We start from the raw sequence: 24140 nt of genomic DNA, 5'->3' as shown, positions 1-24140 counted from the left end.
GGGTTAAACCTGCCTCTGCCGTCACGTTTCCATCCCCGAACAGACTGAGAGAGGAGAGAGCAAAGGAGAGAGGCAGTGCCCTCCCCACCAAAATTAACTCCCCATCTGTTTCTCCCCGGCTGAGGCTGATGGCTTGTGACAGGGCCTCCTGAATGCAAAGATGTTTCGCCCGGAAAATCTATTACAAGTTGCTCTAAGAAAGACACAAATCCTCTCCTTCTGTCTCTCCCTACTGGTCTCTCAAGGTGCCCACCCGGGGCGAGATGGGGCTGGCACGCAGCCGGTCGCCTCCGCTCAGCCGGAAAGCTCCGCGCCAGCCGGCATCGGCCTCGGGGGGGGGAGCTGAGCCGTGCCCCGGTGGGGGCCGCGGTGGAGAAGCCGACCCCATCCCCATCCCCATCCCCATCCCCGTCCCCATCCCCGTCTCCATCCCCATCGCCCCCATTCAGCCCCCAACCTCGGGTCCGTCGGAGCGGCACCGCAGGCAGCGGCTGCCACCTCCCGGCCGCTCACACCGTGCGGCGGTGGAACGTCTCCCCCTCGGTCCCTCGGCAGCCCGACACTTAAAGTCAGTCACAGAACTGCAGTACTGCCCCTCCATGCAGCACTACGGCAGCCACAACCACCTCCTGGAGCCTGCCCAGGTACCCAAAGCTCCGGTCCCGGTGGGTGTCACCTCCCTGCAGCGTCCCCAGAGCCACGATGAAAGCAGGAAACTTCAGTAAAAAACAAAACTTTATTTGGTCCGTCAGAACCTGAGTTTGAAAACCACCCATGGATAATTCATATCGTACAGGGATTACTGATCTGATTTACAATTGATAAAATATCCTATGTTTTCTTAAGAGCTGGACAGTATTTACAGGGTTAAAAATATTCACAGCTCAGAAAGACGGAGAGAAAAAGTGAAGGACAAATCATCCCGAGGAGGAAAGTGCGGGGGGAGAGAGAACAGAGCGACAAACAGAACACACGGACAGAGCTGGGCTCAGCAGCCCTCGGGGCCAGGAGGGACAGAGGGACAAACCCCACGGCCACACACCCCCACTGCTGCGGGCTGCCCCAGAGCAGTGCCCTACAACACACACACACCTACACACACGCACACACACCCAGCTGGGTGAAGCCATCCAGCCGCAGGGTCACCCCAACACGGAACCCCAGTGACCCCAACAGCTCTTGGCCTTTGCCTTGTGCTGACTGCCGTCCCAATGGATGGGGTTCACCATCAGCCCGCAGAATCCCTGCCCCTCTCCCCATAAAGCCACGCTGTGGGAGCTGAGCCCGGCTCTGTCCCCATTACCCCGTACACCCCGCAGGGCGCCGGGAGGGGACGCATGGCTTCTCTCCAGGCGCTGCTTCCAGCGGCTGCCTTTGCATAGTAACACTGCGATGGGCTGGGGGGGATGGAGCAGCACCCATCAGCCCTGCTCCCCACCTGGAGCCGAGGTCTGCGTCCTCGTTTTGCCCCCAAGTGTGGTGAAAACCAACAGCAGCAGCTTTCTGCAACAACCCTGCGCCTCCTCCAGCCCGGCCCCAAGAGTGGGGACGACCCCAGCAGCCCCAGGTAGGGTACCTCAGTGCCCACTCAGTCCTGGCAGCAGACAACAGAGGGGACAAGACAGGGGGTCACACAGACGGACAGACGTCAGAGGTATATTCTTTTTTGTTTGGAGCACCAGGGCCCCGGTGCCGCAGGACGGGGCAGAGCCCTGAGCGTGGTGCCTGGGCAGGATGCTGACAGCGACCTCCAGCCCCCACATCTCCTGCAGCCCCCTGCTACCACGCTGTGTGCCCAGAGCGGGTGGGATCCTGAGATGGCCCCGTGCCCCCCGACTGCTCCTCGTAAAGTGCGTAGGGGGGCAGCGGGCAGAGCTGGTCCCGGCCCTGAGAGTTTGCCCCAGCCCTGCGGCACAGGGCAAAGTGCTCGGTGCCACGCTCCGGCCCTGCCCCACGGCTCAGTGCTGGCAGCACGGGGGGAGACCCTGGGCTGGGGGCTCAGTGAAAGCAACGGGAGAGAGGAGTGGGGCAGGAGCGGCGCTTCGTCATAGAGGTCGGGGTCCGTGGAGTCCGGCAACCTCGGGTGTGAGCAGCGGGTTGTGGGTGCCTTTCGTGGACATCCAGTCGTTGAGGAAGGCCTGGGTGGCTTTGCGGTGCGCCAGGCGGTGCGTGATGGAGAAGCCGGCGTTACCCTCCAGCTGGGAGAGGATCACCAGCACCTGCCTGTGGAGAGAGCGGGGCTCAGTGCTCAGCCATGGGGCCAAACACGGTTCTCCCTCAACCCCAGGTTCTGCCTTGGCCCAGCACCCCCGGGTGCCATCATCTCCTACCCCACACCGACCCACTCCTCCCTCCCTTGCCTACCCCAGACCTGTGCAGGGGAGGGACGCTGTCCTGTGTTTTGAGGCTGCCACGCGTGGAGACGACATTGAAGCTGTCAGTGCAGTCACACTGGACGTGCAGGTAGGACTTGGGGTGCCGGTTCTCCACCACCACGATGAGCCCTGCCCAGCCGTGTGTCAAGTAGTAGCACGTCATCCCCTCACGGCCCTGCAGCAAAAGGCACAGTCAGCAGTGTGAGCCCTGCAGGCAGCCCTGTGTCAAGTGCAGCATCACCCTCTTCCATTGAATGCTGCCCACCCATGAGGCACCCCACGCTGCACCATGGAGTGGAAATGATGGGCACCCATAGGGGCAAGGAGGGCCTGGGGACAGTCAGGGCTGGGTTGGCTCCTGCCAGACAGAGAATGTGGCCAAGGCAGGGTCTGGGCTCCCGCTGGCATCGCTGTCCCACCCCGTGTCACTGCTCTCACCTCGTGGCGTTCGCCCTTGTTCTCAGTCAGCAGGATGATGGCATCTGCCAGCGTGGTGGGCTGCGCCTCCACCTGCTCCACCATCACCAGGCGGGAGCTGTAGATGGCCAGGATGTAGCTGGAATAATCGGTGACCGGCCGGCTGCTGGTGGGACTGGATGCTGCACAGAAAGGAACATCAGTGGGACTGCCCCAAAGCTCCACAAGACCAGGAAATCTCTGGGGTGCTGCACATATGGGCAACCTCCATTCCCAGCACATCTACAGTGAGGATCGAGGGCACCTCACTGTTACCTCCCGCAACGCCTCCCCCAGCAGTGCCACAGGGAGGGCACCCAGCCCCTTACCCTGGGCAGCAGTGGGGCCCGCCAGCGCAGCGCTCCAGTGGTTGAAGGCACAGCACACCACGGCGTACTCGCCCGGCTCCAGCATCACGTCGCAGTTGACAAACTTCTTGACAGCCCGTTTGCTGTGAGCCATCAGGCGGCCCAGGCTCAGCTTGTTGCCGCTGGTGAAGGTGGCCCGGAAAACCATGATGCACAGATCCAGCAAGTGACTGTCCACAGCGTCCGACCGCCTGTGTCAGGATGGGGGAAGGGTCACACGTCACCACAGAGCTTCCCCACAGAGTGCAGAGCCCATGGGTCCACAGTCCTTCCACTGCACTGGGGGCTGCTCCAGGAATGGGTGTCCAGGCTTTGGTTCTGGCTGAAACATGAGCCATGGGGATCGGAGAAATGCCAAAGGAGGCTCATCCCCGAGCACTATAAGCCCAAGGGACAGCATGGGGTGAGATGACAGGGACAGCCCTGAGTGTTTCTCCCTGTGCTGGTCACTTCCTGCAGCCCTTGTACTGCCCCAGCTCACCTGCTGCCCTCCTGGAAGAGGGCAAACTCCAGGGCAGCACGCTCCAACACCGTCAGCGATGTCACCGTCACTGGTCCATTGGCTTTGTTGGGGAACATGCCCTGCACACGCACCTCGTGCCAGTCTGAATGGAGCTTGCAGATATCCACGGAGTCAAAATACCTGTGGGGAAGTTGGGCTCAGTGCCTGCAGGGTCCTTTGGGCGTGCACTGCTCTGTCCCACTCCCCAGCATGGTGGAGGTCACACAGCCCAGAGCTGCAGGCACTGCAACATCACCCGCACCCAGAGAGCGATGCCTGCCCCATTTTGCCTCTATGTTCCATTTTCCTTCTCTCAGCCTCCCTGCAAAGGGACCAGTAGGGGAGGTGCAGCCCCGGGGCTCCACTGCTGCCCATTACTCTGTGCTTTTTGGGGCTTTGCCTCCTCTGAGCAAAGAGGTTCCTAAACAAGGCAGTTTCGCCCCTTGGTGCCCCCTGTTACGTTGCCTGCTCCCACCCTCACTGCCTCTGTGCCCTGGGTGCTACCGTACTTAATGAAGTCGCTGTACTCCATCCAGAAGACCCCCTCACTGCTGCCGTGGGGCATCAGGTCGTGGCGCAGGGGAGCAGGCCAGTGGGGCCACTCGTCAGACCAGCTGCCATTCCAAGAGAAGCGACCCCACGGGTTTCGGAGCCGCAGTAACCTACAGGACAGGGACAGGGACCAATGGGGTCAGACAATCAGGAGAAAGGGGACTCATCCCCAAGGTTTTCTGCTGGCAGGACATGGGCCGCGTTATGCCAACCTCTGCCCTGAACTCACCTGAAGCCTTGGACATCCCGCACATCCAGGATGGAGTAGGCATGCCGCGGACGGAGCCCCATGCTCTCATAGGCCACATCATCCACTTTCATATTGCCCCCACCACAGGATGCACCCATAAGGAACCTGCAAGGGGACAGCAGAATGCTTGGTGTCCTGCAAGGTGTGATAGAAGCTCCTATCCACTGCTTGAGGCATCGGACAGGCTCTCCCCAGCAGGCTCTCATACATCCCTCTGCAACCACAAGCAGACCTGCATGGAGCAGGGCCTTGGTCCTGCTGAGCACAGCTTTGCCTGGGCAGAAGCAAGTTCCCTCTGTTTGCTGGGGTTTGTGCTGAGCCCAGGCTCCACAGTGAGCTTCTCTGAGCGGTGCCCTCAGAGCAGAGCTCTTGGTTGACTTCCAAATCACACCAGACAGTGCAGACCCATCCTCACCCTGCCCGATCCCATCGCTTCCCACTTGCAGCCCTGGATGCTCTGTCTGTGTCCAAGCCTCACTCATTTTCTGCTAGGCCCTGTGGTCCTGCCACAGACTGGGCCAAGTGGAGAGCCAAATGGTACAGCTGATTGCATGCTGCTCTATGGTGGTGAGGACAAAACATCTGGGATGGGGGGCTGCACCAGCCAGGTTGGAGGGACACCATGTGCTGGGATGCATCAGCCTGTATGGCGAAATCCCAGCTGTGACCCCAATGCTGCACGTGGGCAAAGCAAACCCAAAGGCTCCATGCTGGCCATCTATACCTCTGGGAGACAGCACATAGTTCACCAGGATTTTAATTTCATATGAAAATTAAACAAAGGAAAAAACACTTCACAGCAGGGAGGCTGTGTCCACAGTTCAGGTGAACGCCAAGTGTGGAAGGTCCCTCCCCAAGTAAGGCACTAAACCCCCTCCTATGAGCCTCTGCAGATGAGAGTTGCCCCCCTCGTCCCCCTCTCCAAGCTACCACACTCCTGCCAGGGCCCCTCCTGCCTCGTCTTACCCAGCCTCCTTAGAACTCAGCATTTTGGCCCAGATGAGGTCAGTGTCAATGGGCTCCTCGCGAGGGTTAGTGGAGCTGACCTGCAGCATCAGGCTCTCGCAGGGGGCACCGGTTAGTGTAGCCAGGCCTTCAATAGCACGCCCTGCCTGGAGGGCAAAGTACGAACCATGAAGCTTGGCCAGGGCCTTCTCAATGAGCGCGACCCACAGCTGCTTCCTCTGGGCCTGGGGAAAGAGAAACACATCATGAGCCACCCCGAGCAGGGGATGGACAAGCACTCACAAAGCCCTGCTCACCCAGCTCTGCCAGCCCCTGGTGGCAGCAGGACCAAGAGCTCACCCCCACGAGGCCATGGATGAACCCTTTGCTGCCTGTTCAGCTTATTGTCTGTGTGGTTCAGCTCCCCCTCAGTTTTGTCAGACTGAGTTTTGTCACAGTCCTGGGCATGGCCAGCCCTGGGAGGAGATGTGGCCGCAAAGGCTGTAAATGTACAAACACAGGAGGCAAGGAGACATGTAGTGTGGCTCTTGTGTCTCCAACAAATCCAGTTCAGCTGGTGATGCTCCAGCACTATGCTGGGATAGCAGCAGGGGAAAGCTCTGTTGCATGTGTGGCTGTGTGTGACTCACAGGTGGCAGCCAAGGGTTGGGAGGGGAAAGGAGGAATGCAAAGACTGAAGGAAGCTCACAAATGCTATTCTGTGGTTCGTTTCTGTGTCTCAACAAAATCCACGGTGTTTCTTTCTGCCTGAGATGCGGCCTCTAAGCACTGACTAAAGCATGATTTTCATTTTAAAATCCTTTGGCTTTCCTCTGTTAGCCCCCACACTTAAACACCCCGCAGAAAGATCTCATCACGATTCAGATGCATTTGGAAACAGCAGCAAAGGCAAGTCCAGCGCCTGTGAAAAGCTTCAGTCTCAAAAAAAGCCAATGCAGGCTCAAAATTGACAAGAGAGTGAAGATGAATGGGGGGTGGAAGAGTCTAGAAAGGCAAATAAGGCAAATTCTACACTGAAAATAAAGAATTGCATCTGCCTGGATCCTGTCCACCATAGGGGCCAACGCCAGACACTTCCACACTGAGGGAGATGCTGAGTGCAGCTGAGGCTGGGGACTTGGTGAGCTGCACCAGCACGCAGCTTCCATGAGCGCTCATCTCCAGGCCTTGTTTCCCCACAGTGCTTCACTGTCTGCACGCTTGGAGCTGTGTGTATTGTAAAACAGGATTTGGATTTGCAGAACAAAGTCAAACCCAGCAGTCCCAGCTCCCTGTCTCCAGCACGGTTTGGTTGACAGATTCTGCAGTCTGAGTTTCAATAAAGACGTTCTCAGTCTCCTTCATGGAAATGATCCCAGCAAGTGCCCCTGGGCCTGGCAAGCAGGGCAGAATGTGCAATGACGTCCCAGAGAGGCTCAGGGAGCTTCATTCATCCTAGCAGATGCCACCTGAGTTTGCTCAGAGCCACCGGGCACTGGCTCCAAACAGGCTGCTCTGTGCAATCCCCCCTCACCACAGCCCCTCCCTGGCAAAGCCAAGCTGCCAGACCTTCCTGCAGAGCAAAGAAACAGCTTTTGCTCAGCCCCTCTCTGCCCCCTCGGTGCAAAAGCACGCAGAAATATTTCCCTTTTGCCATGCATGTAAAGATGTCCTCCCATACCAGTGAATTGACCTGCAATGCAGAGAGGAGTGATGCAAAAACAACCGCCAAGAAACTTCTCCATCACAGCCTGGAAAATACCAAATGGGATCTACGTTGGGTTTACACAACGGCTTCAAAGAGCTCAGCTGACATCAGGGTGCAGCAAACAGCATCCATCAGCCCTCCCAGTGCAGCTCTCAGCAGGTGCCCCATGTGAACTGCAGCACAGACAACCGGGGACAAGCTCCTTTCCCCAGAGCTGCTGACCTGTGAGAAGAGGAGGTACCCGCACTCGTCGCAGGGCAGCATGTCGTCCACCAGCACTGTGGTCCATGTGCCATCCTTGCAGAGCCGCACCTGGTAGGCGCCCTCGGGGCACAGCGTCCGTGTGATCATCACCCTCTCCACCAGCTCTGGTCGCTCAGCCAGCACGGCCAGGGCGCTCAGGAACCTGCAGGGGATGGGGATGCACTCAGTGGGGTTGGGTGAGCAGCACGGGGCAATGCCAAGTAAATGGGAGTGCTTGGGAAGGGGTGAAGCAGACAGGCCCCATAGAAGTGGGCTTGGGTAAGGCTGAGGGGTCTGAGCCCAACCTGGGTGATGGGGGAAGGAGCAGCAGGGGTCACCCAGCTCAACTTACCAGCAGTTTCCCAGCAGTCCCTGAAGGATATCTGAGGGTCTGGGTGTCCGGAACACCGACCACTTCACTGATCGGTCTTTGAAGATGTTACAGTTGATTTCGTGGGGTCTCAACCACTGCTTCACCCTCTGCTGCACGCTGTCACCTTCCGGGAACCCCACAGACTTGGGCCCAGGGGGGAAACTGTCATCTACAAAATTGACTTTGTTCTGCAAGAGCAAAGGAAAGGACAGCGTGAGTGTGTGCGGCACACGCAGCTCCCGGGGCCTCCAGCTCGGAGGGCCATGAGCCTGTTCCCTCCTCAGGGCTCCCAGCTGTAGCCTACATCTGCCTTTCTCTGTTTTACAGGAACCTTCTGGGCAGGGAATGTCTCACACCTCACACCGGTGCTAAAAGTCAGACGGCGGGGAACCTTGGCTGCCTGTACAAGCAGTGAAGCAGGCGAGCAGCAGGCCTGCAGGGAGCATCTGGCAACCAAGACTCCCCAGCACGAGCCCCATGCTAAGCTGTCCTGGCTCTGCAGCCCCAGCCTCGAGCTGCAGATAATCACAGAATAAAAAGCATACAATAAAACAGGATGCACTGAAAGGCAGATGATCCTGTAGGTATCAGCTGCAGATGTAGGATGGAAGCCCAGAATTTCTCCGAGGGGAGGAAAATGGCTTTTCCAGACACTTTAACACGGGGTGAAGTAAGAACCAAGATTTGTTACTGTTAATTAAATGAAATTAAAGTCTTTCTGCTTTAAATGAGCTTTTATACACAACGAGCTGGTGTCTGTCCTTCCTCTGCAGTTCTAGCTCACTGATGTGAACCCTTTCTACACAGTGCCTCAATTAGTGCTCCCGTTTTGCAGCTAATTGTCACCATTCAAACACCAGTACAGGCCAAGGAGGACACGTCCCCAGGATTCACATTCTCAAGGAGAGCATCTGATCCACATTCACAGTGCAGCTGGTCCTGCACATTTCAGAGCACACGCATCCCAAAGCCACCAAGCCCTGTGCTGTGACAGACTGGGGAGCATTGGATGCATAGGACATTTGATGGACTCTTTGCCAGGCCCCTGTATGCTTGCCAGGGCAGCAGCGAGTCTGCTCCTAGATGGTGCCAGACAAGGAGCTCTGCTTGTTTGTCCTGCAAGGGGATAAGACTGCAAACAGAACAGTTCTGCAGGCAGAGGTGCCAGAGCAGGCACAGACAGCAGAGTCCTGGGTCATGTTTCTGGCTCTGCAGAACAGGCTGTACTGCTGACACGTGCCGTTATGCAGAAAGGGGAAGGACACTGAATCAGAGGAGAGGAAAAGCACGAGATGGGGAGGATGAGCAAGAGAGGGGACAGCACAGGGCAGGAAGCAGCAGCCCTGTGCAGAGGGGCAGAGGTCAGCCCATCTTGAACATGAAAAGATAAAGCTAAAAATGGGGTTCAGGCACTGAGAAGTGCTGAGAAAGGCAACACTGGAATAGCTGAAGAGGCAGAAATCCATGCTGCAATGCGAGGTGCCCCTCATGGGCAGCGGGCAGGTTTGGCCAGTTGATGCTTCCCTCCAGTGCTGACACACAGCAGCCAGGAGGAAGCTCTGAGGCTGCCTGACATCCCAGCTTGGCTAGGGGGAGCTGGTTGGGCTGCTGTGAGAAGTTACAGACACACAGGGAGAAGAGAGAGCAGGATCCCAGGAGCAGCACCATCCCACCACTGTGGGAGCACCACGAGCCAGCCAGCCCACACTGATCCCCACTGCCGGGCTGGGGAGCTGGATGAGCTTAGCCCAGGCTCCTGCAGACAGCTGTGCAGGATGAGGTGAGGAAGACTCCTTCCCCTGTTAGCAGATGACAGCTGCTAATTCAGCCTGGCCATCCCACCTAATTCAGGCCTGATTCTACTGGACGTAGCAGGTACTCCCCGCCTACAAAAGAGACAGTTCACTTGTAGAATCAAGGACTCTTTGCTATAAAGATATGCAGGTGTATAAAGGAAAACAGAAACAACCCCAAAACAGAACCATTCTCAGTGGTTTCCTTCCCAGGTCAAACAGCTCCACGATCACCAGTCTGTGCAGCACAGACACAGGCATGGAGGCACTCTTTGGCCCAAGCAGGAAGAACCTTGTCTCTGCGTCAGAATGGGACTGCAATTCCCTTTCCATCTGGTCCACAGAAGCTGGAGGCTCAACCCAGAAGGAGGGCAGAGAAAGAACAGCATTTGCAGGAGCATCTTATGCCACTCAAGGGAAAAACAGAGCCATGAGACTGCTGATTGAGACTGAGACCCAACAGATTAAGACATAGTGCACAGTGCAAGGGAAGCACACACGCTTCTAGACCCTCACCTGGAGCCAGGACAAAGCTCAGCCTCTGCTGCCCTTCCCCAAATGTGGTGAAGTAGTTAGAGCTGCATATTTACAAACATATTTGCAGGCTGAGAAGCCCCAGGACAGGCAAACAGTGCCACAAAGGCAGGATTTTGGAAGCCCTCAGAACCCCATGCTCACACACAGCTGCAGAGGTAACAGTGCCCTCTGCCCGCACTCCTGCCAGTGCAGCGTCCTGATTTCCTGCACCTGAACTGCAGCTGCTGCCCAGAAACACTGGGGCTACCAGCAAACCTGCATGCACTCCTTCCCAGCCTTCACTCCTGGGCGGACAAGAATTGGACTGATCACCTAGGAATGTTTCCTTTAGCAATGATCGTTCTCTCCGACTGATTTGAAGTATTGTTATGAGCCAGAGTTCATGCTCACGGTTCCTCACCTTTGGACAGAGAGTGAACCAGGAAGGTCCCTTGGAATGGCCCTTCACCCTAGAAATTACCTTGCACTGATTCAAAATACCACACGTTTCAGTGCTACTACCCAGCATGCATCCATTGCAGGTGTATGTTCCTGCAGCCCCAGGGCTCAAAGTCACAGAGGCAGCTTGCTTGTGCAAAGCCACATCCCAGACCCATGGGGCAGGAGTGATAAGGGCACTCTCCAAGCATGATTAGAAGCACGAGGAGCTCAGCTCACACTCACCTCCCTGCAGAAGGTCACAATGTTCTCCCACAGGGCCTTGGCTTCTCCTTCATCAGTCTGCCTCCTCTTTTCCACATGCATGCTCTCCCTCCTTTTGAGGGGCTTGAGTCCCTTGCGCTGAGCCACGTACTGCTGCGGGGTATGGCAGGCCACGCAGTGCTTGGCTTTCAGCTCATTGAGCAGGGTGCACGCAGGACAAGCCCACTGGCCCGGCCGGTCCTGAGTGCCAGGCAGCTGGGATGGGAAGAGGCGGGCGACCTTGCGGGCAGAGGGTGCCTTAGTGCCACAGGAAGAGCAGCTGCCCTTCTCGCCAGCCCCACACTCAGGGCAGCGGGGGGACGGCTCACCCTGTGGGCTGTGCTCCTGGAAGCCGTGAAGCTTGGAGGAACCGCAGACTTTGCATTTCTGGGCTGCGGTTGGGTTCTTGAGTGTGCACTTAGAACAGGACCAGGTGGTGAAGTCAGGGCTGGAGGGGCTACAGGGGGTGAATCTCACCGAGTCCCCCACCAAATTGATGGTGTCGCTGCCTTTCTGGGTGCTGCAGGCCTCACATTTACTGGCCCCGGCAGAGTTGAGCAGGGAGCAGGTGCTGCACTTCCAGTGGGACGGGCTGACGTCCATCTCCTCCTCCAACACGCTCAGCCGCTTGTTGGACAGCAGTTCCTGGAGGCGGGCAGCTGGTGCAGACCTGGCCTGGCCCTGTGGGGAGCCCTTCTGCCCCGCAGTGCCCTGAGCCCCAGGCTGCGGTGCTTCAGGGCCCGGCATCTGCAGCTGGGGGGGGACCTCGCGCCGGCTGCGGGGCACTGGGTTGTTCTGCAGCCCAGGGGAGAAGGGGCTGAAGGCCGGCATCTTCTGTGCCTCTTGTTCCATCGCCACCGGGCCCTGAGTGGCCGCAGCGTCACCATCAGAGATCTCTGTGGGGACTAAAGACTGTGGGGTGGAGGGGGGCATGTGGAAGCCAGCAGGAGTGATGACCTCAGGGACGACCAGCGCCTCAGGTGGGATTTTGGGCAAGGAGAGTTTGCGTGGCCCGCCGCAGGCAGAGCAGGAGTTGGCCACTGGAGTGTTGTGCAGCGTGCAGCGCTGGCAAGCCCAGCCGCTCTCCAGCTCTGCTTCATCGGGACTCTTCCCCTCTGAATCCTCACTGCTGCTTTCCACCTTGGCAGCCTCCTCCTTGGCTGTGCCCTTGGGCTCCACCAGCACTGCAGGCTTGGGCAGGATGCCATTGATGACAGGCAGGGGAGAGCCGCTGGGCCCTGGCTCTGGAGTGAAGCCGCACAACTCGCAGGTTTCTTTGCCCAAAAAGTTCTTGAAGGTGCAGCGGGCACAGGCCCACTTCTGCTCCTCCACGCTGAGCCGCAGGATGTGGTTGAGGTCCGGCTTCTGACGCGGGGCTTCACATATGGAGCACTGCCGTTGGCCCACGGGGTTCAGGAAGGTGCAGCGGGTGCAGGACCACTCGTGCACGGCAGCCATGGAGCTGGGAGAGTGGGAGTGGCTGGAAGAGAGCAAAGATAAAGTGAGCAAAGGGCCAGCAGGTACACAAGGGTGCCAGGCTGGCACAGGGAGGACCCTGCTTCCAGGAAGGAAACAAGCAGCAATCCAGTCATTGCTCTCCAGGAACTCATTTCTCTGGCACTGACAACATAATTCTGCAAGTGCACAGCAGTGTGCCAGCTTCCACTCAAAACACCTTAGGAAGGGCACAGAAAGCAGTCCATAACCCCAGTGAGCCCTCTGCTGCATGAAGGAGGAGAGCAGGAGTGCAGGGCACCTGACCAGCATGGGCATTCACACCTGAGAACTGCTCATGCCTCCCTTGGGCAACACCCAGCCTGCTTTTCTGCTCCCAGAGTCAGATCATTCCTCTTTCAGAGCCACTCCAGTCCACCTCTGTTGCATTTTCAGCTCTCCTCTTCTCCAGGCTCACTTCAGTTATCTATGCTGAGGGGAACCAAGATCTCCTCTGCTGGAATCAGTTCCAGGGGCTCAGCAGTTCCCAGCTCCCCCCAGTTCAAGAAGCAGCAGGTCTTTGTGTCCAGTAAACTCCAAGGGGCACCATGCCCCAGCCACAGCCCTTCTTACCTGGGAAGTGGAGAGGCCCCAGACCCTGGCAGCCCTTGGTTTTAGCCTCCAGACCTGCAGGAAAAAGCCTGACACCTGAACGTAGGAACAAATCCAACACACACTAAAGGCAACAGCAGCCCCCGGGCTTACAGAGAGCAGCTCTTCTCACTGTGGCTCTCCTGGTGCTTTCAGGAAGGTGATGCCCCAATTGCACACGTGCTAATGAGAAACTGGAAGAACAGCAGCACTTCAAATGCCCTTTGTCCCCTGCTCTGGGTCACTTCCTGAAGCATCCAACCATGCTGGGCTGAAACAGTTTCCTGCTTCCTCCTCCTTTGTATAAAGGCCAAATAGTTCTCCTGCAGGTAAATACGAAGCACCAGAGCCCAGAGCCCTCCCTATGTGCACTCCAAACCAGGTAACGCAAAGCCTCCGAGCCCACCCTGCACCTTCAGCTCTTCCTGGGAACACTGACTTCAGGCTGCCCCAGAGCAAGGAGCCAGCAGCTTGCATCAGAGGGCTCACCACCCACACAGCACAGACTGTAACAAAGAAGGGAGAGAAAACGTGTTGTACCATAGAGGACAGGTAGAGAATGCTCCGAGATGCCCGTGCAGTCCACAGAGGGAGCACGGTGCTGGCTGCCCTTCAGCATCCCAACAGCAGCACCTGCACAAACAGCTTCCCACGGCAGTCGAGCTGATTGCATTGCAGCAGCAAGGCCTTGAGGGGACAGAGCACACAGCAAAAGCCACCCTCCATGGCTGGGTACAGGGGCTGCTCTCCCAGGAGCACCCCAGCAGCATCCAACCACATCTCGCTGCTAGTAGCAGAACAGCTCTCCCTCACAAGGAGATCAGATGCAACCTTCAAATCCCTTCTTTAATCAAACGTTTCTCTAAATAGAGCCAGAACCCAAAAAAATCCATTTTATTTCAAGAGAGAGCTTGAAAATTCATTTGGGTTCATATACCGTGCCTTCACAGTTTGAACTTTACAAGGCATTTATTTGTTGGAGTTCTTTCAAGAATCTTTCCCAGCTAAAAGAAATATAAACATTGATTTTTCTGCCTGAAGTTCTACAGCCACGAGCACAGTCTCTCCCTGTCTGCCCACAAATGTCTGAAAGGGAAACCAGTCTTCAAACACAGAAAGGGAAGGAGCTGTGCGACCAGCTCCAGCAGAGGCAGGGAAGCAAAAGGGGCCATGAAGGGCACCGTGATCCTGTCACATCCATTTGTCTTACTGGATAAGGCTCATCAAACCACAGACATCAGCAAAAGGCAAGCAAAGGCTGCCAGCAACCTGCGCCATCCACGTCCATCCTGTAGCATCCCGTGCTGGAGAAGCATGGGCTCAAAACCCGACCCCTAACCGCACATGCCGCGTTGCTTACCGCAGGTTGGGACCCTTCAGCCACTTGTTCCCTGCCTGGAGCACCATGATAAACACGGGGTCCCAAGGTGACAGCAGGTGCAGAACTGAACAGGCAATGCTGGGTACTGGCCCTTGGCCTATCATCATGCAGCAGACCTCATACCTATGCTCAGAGCGCCGGGCAGCAGCCACCGCCCCCTGGTTCTGTTTACCTTGCGTAAAGTTGCTGGGTGAAGGAGGAACCTTCAACAGCTTGCCCAGGGTCTCTGCTTCTCCCTGTAAAGTCTGGCTGGCTCGTTTCCTGGCAGGCAACAAGCCTGTGTGAGAAAATACAGTTGTCTCCGCCATCTCTTCCCCAAACCCATCTGCTGTATGATAACACACATGCTCTCCAACCCCAGAAGATGCAACTGAGATAAACATTGCCTGCCACCTCCTTGAGTGCCCTGCAGGAGAGGGGTTCTCCTCACAAAACCCACTCTGCAGTGACCTGCAAAGTCACCCACCCACAGGAGGGCTCCTTCCTGGAAGGAGGCACTTTGCAGGGAGCACGATGATGCAAGCAAAGGGTGCCCAGCCCCTCAGCACCCTGTGAGGTGGCACGTCAGCTGGCAGGAGGCATCACCACCTTAGCAGCACCGCACCCACCTTAGCAGCCTAAATGTAATACCTTGGATACAAAAAAGCCTGTATAAAATTCTCAACCAAGTATGGCACTCTCAGTGCACTGTGATCAGGTCCCTGGGAACCCTTACTGTCTGCCATTCATTGGAGATCTATGAGTGCCACAAAGCCCAAAGCCAAGATGACAGCCTCTAGAGAGAGAAGCTCAGGCAGGTTATGCAGTTGTTTCCCTCTGGACACTGGTTTTGGGAGGACGGAGGTGGCAGAGATTGGCTGTCACTAGGAGGGAAGGGAGAGTTACTGCAGAGATATTGCTGGTCCTTTGCTTCCCTTTAAGGAGCAGGAATTCTCCTCTAACTAAAGCAGGGCAGAAGAAAGCAAAAGGATTCATAACGTGCTTCCAAACCCACCTCAGGACAGTGATGACCTCCTCTGGCTCAGCTTGCTTGTCTTGCCAGAGGCCTGGAACCCACACAGCCACCAAACAAGCCAGAGGTCTCAGTTACCTCTAGGTGTCATCTGAGACAAAAGGCACTGCCCGAGGCCTCCCCAGAGCAGGACAAGACAGGAAGGAACAGGGCAGGATGCAAGTCTGGGAAGTGCCCCAAACCTGCAGTTGTGTCTTTCCTGCAGGCAGGGAGCTGGTGCTGTGCCAGCCCCAAGTGCTGTGCATCTCCAAGGGCAAGAGATGGCAGCCAGCCCTGGCCAGAAGCTCAGACTGCCACTGTGAATGACTCGAGGTGACCCGAGCACTGGAGTGAGATATCCAGCACTTTGCTGCACAGCCCCCAGCAGTGAGCAGGGCTGCACAAGCCTGTGTCAGCACCAAGATCAGGCTGCTTCTCTAAATAAAACTCCTCCAGAGAAGCTACCGCCTTACAACTCACTGCTTCAGTTCTCTCCAGCAATAGATAAACAAATAAATAAAAATCAATTGTTCTCGTCAGCAACACACAAGCCCCGAATTCTCTGATACAGAATGTATTGTAGCAAAACCCTCCTGTTTGATAAATACAAGAAAGGGCATTAGATCTTTGTGGTGGAAAAAGGAAGAATCACACAAAACAAACAAACAGAATCCTGCCTCAATTATCTGTGAGCTGTAAACCACTTCTCCCATGCAGCTGTTTTCTGTTTAACTCCTTCCAGCAGCACCGACCCAAAGGAGCAGCCTCACACACGGACCTACCACACCTCCAGCAGCAACTGCAGCAGAAGACAGCCATGGCTGTGCAAGGACGGCTGCAGGAGGTCAGGAAACAGGCAGCATCACTCTGGCAGTCGAGCAGTTGGAAGGGCACGTAGGTGGCACTGCTGGCTCCTGCCTACACACCGTGCAGCACAGGCAGGGAGAGACCGGTGGCTGAGCTGCCTTCCTCCTGCAGAGCCAGGCAGGGCTGGGCTGGATCAAGGGGAAGGTTCTGGCAGATGTACTGGCAGAGCAACATAGAAAAGCTATGAGCGGGGACTTTCCAATATCTACAGATTTTTACAGGAGCATCAATAGAGAAAAACAGCCTCTGATTCACACTTGTAAGCCCCCAAGGCTACAGAAGTGTCACCAGCTCTGTGCCAGCATCATACAAACAGTGCCGGTTGCATAAGCATTTCCAAATCCTGCCTCTCTCACTCCTCTAAAGTGAGCCAAGTAAATAAAACTGGCTGAAACTCCATTGACCTTCACCCAAGCTCAGAGAAGCGCAGCCAAAATGAAAGCACAAGAAGGGACCTGTCCCTCTGTGCTCATCTCCCACTTTCCCCCAGCACAGTTCTTCAGCTGCGGAATGGAAAATCACAAAGAAAATGGCCCCTGAGCTCACCCATGCTTTCTCAGAGGCTCATAGCAGAGCAACAAGGTCAGGATCCACACCTGGTGGATCCTTTAGGACAAGACTGAAGCTGGGGCCTGGTCTGAGCTCCCAGCTTTCCCTGGACAGAGCAATTATATTTACACAGAAAACAGTAACCACCAATGCTAATAATCTGCAATAAAGCAAGACAGATCTGTTCTGTTTGGTGAAGTAATGGTGGCAGGGAAGGATCATTTATCCAAGTAGAAGGAAGAAAAAAAATCTGCAGCAAAAGACCTTGCAAGAGTGAGCACCTGAAGGTGAACAGGGCCATTGAAAGACCCATGAGCAGCACACAACGCTCCCTATGAAGGGCCAAGAGACTCAGGAAGACACTCCAGGTTTTCCAAGCTGATGACACACTCCAGTTCCTGTTTTCTTGGTCCCGTTGCAGCACATCTCGTGTGTCTTCTTGCACAGCTTCTATTCAGCTTCTACACCAGACACAGCTCACAAAGTGCTCAGCCAGCTCACGTGTGATTCACTGGCCAGGGAGAAAAGAGGCTGTGAGTTTTAATAGGAAGGTTCCTGGGGGAAAATTGAACTCTACTCAATGAGAAGTGTGAGAAACAATACCGGCTCCAGCTAAATGGAGTTTGTTCAACAGTACATGTTTGAGGCAGCCAACAAACCACAGAACCTGCTCTCAAACTGAAACTTTCCCAGCAATTTACTTCACAGTCAATTCCCAGAGAATCGGGTTTGCATGTCTTAACAAAGATGTTACTGGGGAGAGCACGGGGAAGAAGAAATGATTTCCAAGGCAACACTGTAAGTACGACTGCTTGCAAAGGATGCAAGAGGAACAGGGAACGTGCTCCTCTACTTTTTGCTGGCAGTGCAGCAGGCCCCAAGGAAGTGCCCGGAGCCAGGTGGGAAATGAGCAGAGGCAGAAGCACAGCAGAGACAGGAGCACCTCGAAACTCCTGTAAGCTGCACCAAAATCTGGCCCTGATGAAGGAAAGAAGTTGCAAAGATCTTCATCACTTGCAGAGTCCTCTTGACTGAAATCCCTGCCTGGGTTTGACCTGGGAAAAGGAGAAAAAGAGCAGAAACTTTGAAGGCATCAGCAGATCTGATGAAGTGGGTGCTGGAGTTCCAGGCCTGCGGCTGCTGCAAGGATCCAAAATAACACAGCTGGAAGGAGCACACTTCACACCTGCTTTCTTCTAAGGCTGCAGACATAGAGGCAGTGTTACCCTGAGCTGATGTGCTGCAGCCTTTCATCATTCTTCATGCAGAATCTTCAAAGCAGAATGTGAATCTGGAAGGTTTGCCTTGTGAGAAAAACAGGACGTGCATCGCTGGCCTTTAATATACCTTAATTGCTTCAGTGCCTAGAAATACTATTTTTGGGAAGGAAACCAGTTTGGCTAGGAGAGCATCATGCAGCTACACACCGATGAGACAACACCCCAGTTCCCAGCCTGCAATCAGCTGCATGGGGCACTGCTATTTGCTAGGGCAACACCTACCTTTTCCCCTAAAGTCTCCCTGAAAAGCCTTTGGCTCCAGACAGAACCTTCAGGGGCACTTACACGCACCCACTGTCAGACACTGGAAACATGTGCAAGGCAGCTTGGAGCAGCCTACTGCATTGGAGCTATGTTCCTCCACATCTCACTCTACGCTGGGGATGTGTGAAGCAGGTCCAAGGGTAAATAGAGCAGCCTGGCCCTGCATGGAAAGCAGAGGCTTCAGAGAGGAGTAAATCCCACCAACCTCACAGCGGCCTCCAGACTTTCCCCTTCTGGATCACCTGCACCTTCCCCAGCTCTGTTGTTCTTGCCATGTTATTGCAGGGCAAGCAGATGAATACAGCACTGCACAAAATCTGCATCAGTCATGTTTTGGGGAGCCTGCAGCCAGCAGACTCTGCTCTCCTTGCAGGCTCAGAGGAAGGAAGAACGGGGGGAGAAGCTGCCGTGGGTGCTGCTCAGGCTCAGGTCAAACGAACCAGCATCTCCTCTGTGCAATTGGAGGAAGAAGCAATTTATTCTGACAAACAGTGAAAGCCTGCAGCAGGGTTGGCTCCTTCTGTCAAACCCGGTGTACCACAGTGAGGCTTACGTGCTGGAGCAGCGAGGGGAGGGTACTGGCAGTCAAATGATATATGCATCACTCACCCGGGGAGAGATCAGCAACTCACAAGAACCAGGCTGCAAAAGACACTTGCCTACTTAGCCAGCATCCTGGAGGGTGGGAAGCACAGAGTGTGCTGGCTGCTGCACTTGGATACACACCGAGACAGCTCTCCCTATACCCCCACCTGGAGGGGTCACATCTCCACCCTTCACCTCAGAAGTGGTTGAACCTTCAGGCACAAGTGACTCAGAAATGAGACACATCACTCAGGGGCATTCAGCAACAAGTTGGTCATGGATTGTCCACAGTGCAGGAGGCTGGGAAATAAAAGCCTTCAACTTGTGGAAGATCTGCAGCAAGAAGGATCTGGGATGCTAAATGTTCAGATTAACCAAAAGAATACAAGGCAGCAGCACAACTCCTCCTGAAGCAACATAACTCCAGCACCCTTTGGTCTCCAGCAAATGCAGACACAACTGTGTCCTCCCTGCCTTGCAACACCTGCTTGGCTGACAAATTGCTTCTTCCTTATCAAGCATCTAGGGAGGTTCTGAGCAGGACTGGGAATGACCTTGCCACTCCAGGCTAAGAAATACCACCACGGCCTGAAACAGCTAAGACTGTACGCACCTCTATGTAAGTAACTGTGCAGCTCTGCACCTGATCTGGAGCCCTGGATTCTCCTCCTGTGGAGGTCTGTGATCCAGACAGTGAACAAGGCACTGAGAGACCAAGGACTGTGCTCAACCACGAAGCCTACAACAAGTCCAGAAACCAAATATGAATTTCTCAAGTCCACGCAATGATTATTCACCATCCCCTAAATTACTTGTTAATTTAATGATTTCCAAACCTTTGGATCAAGCCAGTCCTGTCTGCAAACAGCAACAACCACAGAAATCAAGCAGAGCAAGAAAAGAGAACTGTTCTCAGCCCAGAAGTCACAGGGCTCAGCAATCAAACTGTGTAAAGACATAAAGGCATGTGCTGCACCACTTCTCAACGCTCAGCCTGTGCCTCATCTAAGCCAGCACTGCTGGGACAGCCACTTTAGGCAGCACAGCCCTCCCATGCTCTCCTCAGCCCCTCTGGGATCATACATTTACCTGTATCCCAGAATTAAAAGCAGCTGGAGTCACATCTGAGCACTGCTAACAGGAAGATGAAATACTGAATCAGACATTCCTCTTTTTCTACTGACACTATCTTTATGGGCTCTTCTTCCCACTACTACATACACAGCTCCTTTAATTGTCAATTTTCTACAGGTGGTGAAGTTCCAGATGCTCCTGGGAGGCTTTTCCAACTTTATTTATTTTATTTAAATAACAGGGGCATATGGTTTATTACAGCTATTAAAGGGTTTGTGGGTATATGTGGAAAGAATCTGAAGAGCACAAAATAAGCATCCAAACCTGGGACTCGGTGAGCTACCAGCACCTCTGAGTACCCCAACACCAGCACCTGGCCACAGGTGAGAAGAGGCAAGGAAAGGAGCAAGAAGCTGAACTCATGAAGCTGCTCTCTGAGGAGCTGGGACAGCTTCAGCAAAGTGGGTGGACTCCTGAGACCAAAAGACACCCAATTCCTCCCATTTAGCCACCTGCATTTGAGGTATACCTGAACAATCGCTCCAAAAGCAATCCCTGTGAAAGAAATCAGGATGACGAGGAAGCTCTGCTTGCTGTTTTCATTTCCCTAACCACCTTTAAGGCAATTCAGGACTTCCTTTTCAAGTGAGGGTTTGCAGTCTGCCTCAGAGGAACCTGCGCTCCCTGAACAGAGCAGGGCAAGGACGAGGCAACCATCTGGAGTCAGAGCCCTGCAGTCCCCAGACACTGCAGACACTGCAGGCCCTGCTTTTCTCGGCACAAATCCCAGCTATTCCAAACTCCCGGATCTCAGGGCTTTGCACTGCAGTTCTGCAGTTTTTGCCTTTCCCTTTTGCATCTTTGTTTCTTCATCAGTACCAAAAAAACCCTACTGACCTCAAGCAGACCAATCCTTGCAGCTTCCAACAGGGTTATAAGAACACAAACTGGAAAATGCCTTTGAAGCCACACAAACAACAATGATGAGGCTATGATGAAGGTACCCATAATGCTGGGCCTTAACACTGTGCACAGCCTGTAGATGATAAAGGCATTCTGCATCAGAAGAGCACCTGCATGGGCCAGGTCTGGAGGAAGAGGTAATTCATCCCCATTTGTTGGGATGAAGACCATCTACAATTATCTTTAAGAAAAGGGAACAATTTCAGATGTCACACAGCTGAACAACAGCAACATACACATTCATCCTATCATCCTCTCCCATGTTCAGTGCTATTTCACACCGCCTTCCGAAACACCAGGTCCCATAGGCTAAACAGACTGAGGGCCACAGCTGCGAAGAGCCAGGAAAAGCTGATGGGACTGTAAACCACACACACACCAGGGACCCATCCACAGCCCTTACTCTCCGTGGAACTTTTCTCCTGTGTGAGGAGATGGAAGAGATTTACCAGCGGACATCAACTCGGCTAAGATTTATCCTGCAATCTGTTAAAATAAAAAGGAAAGAGTGGGGGAACAGAAAGAGAGAATGAAGGAAGGGGAGGGAGGAGAACTGGAGCAAGAGCACAGCTCCAAAGCTGTCTGCTTCCATCACTCACGTTTCCACAGAACAAATCACGCTGCATTCCCAGCTGCTGTGCTCCAGCCTTCACTGCTTGCCTTGCTAATACCTGGGCTCACTTCACAGAGGAACACACGCACGGTCCGGTTAACAGAAGTCCATCCATCTCCACAAGCAGCTGTAGCCAGGATTGACACAAATGCTAGACAATGGCACAAGGGGTCAATCTTGAGAGGGCAGGAGGAGGAACACCCCCTAACTTCCACCTTCTCACTCCAGCGCTGCTCAAACACAAACTCCACTGCAACCCACTAAGGTCAGAGAGGAGCTCCTGCACCTCCAGGAGACCGCCAGCTTTACATACCCATCTGAAGGCAAACGACCTCAGTTTCACCACCAGCAGCTTCAAATGAATGGATCTGAATGCCCACGTGCAGCAGGCCTACAAAGCTCACTTACTTCTCCTTCTCACATGCCTGAACTTAGGAAGGAATGGTTATCAGCATCTGTTTGGTTTCTCAGAGGAGTGCTGGGTGGGCTTTGGGATTGAAAAGGGCCTGGAGCAGAGCAGCACCACAGCCTGCTCACACCCCACACTCTGCTACTGCCACCTCTGCTGAGCCAGCAACGTGTTCGAGACAAGCCCTGCTCCAGCAGTCAGATGGTAATTACCAGGGAAGCCACTACAATTCATACTGCCCCCAGGAGGCCTCTGGACTCAGTAATTCAGACTGTGGTACTGTTTACTGCCTCCTAAAGATGAAGCATACTTAAGTGAGTGACTTGACAGCTGGAATCCAGAGGATGCTCCCAGCTGGAGCACGTGCAGTTAACCTTCAGGTGCCCAAAGACCACCAACAAGTGCCCGATGTGGCCACACTGGGGCTGCTCCCCACAGCTCAGCGACCCGTCCCCACACTGGGACACAGTGCTTCCCACCATTAAGGGCAGCTCCTGCTCTTCCTCAACACTCCCAGAGCTCACCAAGCCGTGCACATTTCACATTTCAGAAGCAACAAGTGTTCCCACATTTGTCCCTCTCCGCAGGCAGTCAGAGCAGCTGTGGGGTGAGGCAGAAGCCTGGGTTCCTTGGCAGGGAAAGGTGAAGAGGATCCATTTACTGCAGTTGGAGGCACAAGTGTGATGGAAGGTGCCAGCACAGCACAGGGCACACACCAGCTGTACCAGCACCTGGTGAATCAAGGAACCGGGGGAAAAAAGCACCTATACACACATACAGAGTTTCACTTTTGGAAGGAACACGAGTTAAAATGAGGCTTTCAGGAAGATGAATGATCCTGCTTGTGACCACCTGCACCTCCTTCTCCCCCCACTCTGCCATGAGGGAATACTATGGAAGGACAGTGGGTACAGACCTGCCCTCTGCATCATGAGAGGCAGTAAGTGCCAGCAAGAGCCAGCATCCAGCACCTGCAGTGAGCTGCCATGCTCAAAATGCAGAAACCCAGTTCCCTGCACCTATAAGCTCCAGCAAGCAGTACCACCCTGCACTGTGTACCAGAAACAGGGCACGAGCCCAGGTGTTTGGAGATAAAGCTGAGCTATGCAGCTCTGTGCAAGGGCAGGCAAGGTGCCTCTGGCTCCCAGCAAGCTGCCAGACTGGCAGCCCCAAAGCACCCCCAGCCCAAACTCTCCTCCCTATCCCAGGCACTGCCCTGAGCCTCCTGCTGCTCATCCCATCACCAGCCACAAGGGCTGCATTTACAGTTCAGTTCAAGTTTCCTCCTGGTTTTCTCATCTTATTGCAGCCTCACAAATACCATCCAGAAGACAGGAGCAGTTCTTTCGGATCAGCTGTTCACACCACCCCTCTGTGGCCTCCAGCTCCTGCCCCTCACAGGATTTGGTGCTGATGCAGGCAAAGATGCTGGAGGATGCAGAGCACTGCTGGCTGCAGTACTATTGCCCTGCTGTACCCAGGCAGGGTCAGAACAGAGCACAGAGAAGATCCCAGGACAGACTGCTGAGATGGAGAGATGCTGATAAGGCCAAATCCTCAGGCAAGCTGCAGAGCCCTGGGCAGGAGCAGACAGATGTGTCCCTTGTTTTGCAGCCCCGGTTTGCCAAACTGAAACATCATCAAACCACAGCTTATCTTTCCTCTCTGTGTCCTTTGAACAAACGTCCTTTTATTTGTGGCAGTCCCACACAGCAAGACAGTTTCACATGAGCAAACAAAGGCCTCACAGGGTTTGCTCAGCATGTGCTGCCTCGTCCCAGCACACGCCAGCACCGGCCCCAAGCCCAGATTGGATCAGCATCACCTCGGTGCTGGCAGCCAGGGATGGAGACAGGCTAAAAGGGACTGCAGCTTCACACATTCTCCTCCCCACTTCTGAATCACATTAAGTCAGAGACCCAAGACCAGAGCGACTGGTGTCAATCTGGATCAAGTTACCAGTGGGGAAAATCCAGCAGCAACTGGTGCCTGCTATGTTCAGAAGGAAGGAATGAGCTACAAAACAAGCCTGGAAGACAGAGGGCAGCTGGCAGCACTGAACAGCACAGAGGGGCAGGGAGCTCCTTGGGAGCAGGCAGCAAGTTCGTCCTGCCCTCAGCCCCCACTATCAAGCCCAGAGCAGCAGGAACCTAACTTAAGGACATCTCCCCGCAGGACAGACACTGCATAACATCAGGTGGAAGGGTGTGCAGATCCTCCCTGGCTCTTTCAAGGGACTCTGCTCCACATACTGCATGTCCTTCACTAGCTCCCTCCTTACAGCACTGACAGGCTC

The 24140-nt window shown here is 54.7% G+C and overlaps 1 protein-coding gene across 14 annotated transcripts in view; it reads right to left on the bottom strand.

The window, feature by feature from the left end:
- Positions 1-717: 717 nt before the first annotated feature.
- The window catches only part of CAPN15 (calpain 15), a 40382-nt gene continuing 16959 nt past the window's right edge, over positions 718-24140 (bottom strand). For 13 of the 14 annotated variants that reach the window (XM_015877323.2, XM_015877327.2, XM_032447726.1 and 10 more), the window contains 11 exons: positions 10766-12263; positions 7752-7960; positions 7379-7562; positions 5470-5693; positions 4483-4608; positions 4211-4363; positions 3681-3842; positions 3161-3390; positions 2814-2974; positions 2372-2550; positions 718-2223 (listed from right to left, as the gene is read on the bottom strand). In XM_015877323.2, coding sequence (XP_015732809.1) covers positions 2046-2223; positions 2372-2550; positions 2814-2974; positions 3161-3390; positions 3681-3842; positions 4211-4363; positions 4483-4608; positions 5470-5693; positions 7379-7562; positions 7752-7960; positions 10766-12263 — 3304 coding nt within the window. In that variant the 3' untranslated portion in view covers positions 718-2045. Of the gene's footprint in view, positions 2224-2364; positions 2551-2813; positions 2975-3160; positions 3391-3680; positions 3843-4210; positions 4364-4482; positions 4609-5469; positions 5694-7378; positions 7563-7751; positions 7961-10765; positions 12264-24140 lie in introns of all 14 variants that reach the window. The other variant, XM_015877335.2, reaches the window with a different exon arrangement.

The sequence above is a fragment of the Coturnix japonica genome, chromosome 14 (genome assembly GCF_001577835.2).
Source record: "Coturnix japonica isolate 7356 chromosome 14, Coturnix japonica 2.1, whole genome shotgun sequence".
NCBI classification, from domain to species: domain Eukaryota; kingdom Metazoa; phylum Chordata; class Aves; order Galliformes; family Phasianidae; genus Coturnix; species Coturnix japonica.
The sequence above is the reverse complement of the archived record's forward strand: the minus strand, read 5'-3'. Positions and strand labels throughout refer to the sequence as shown.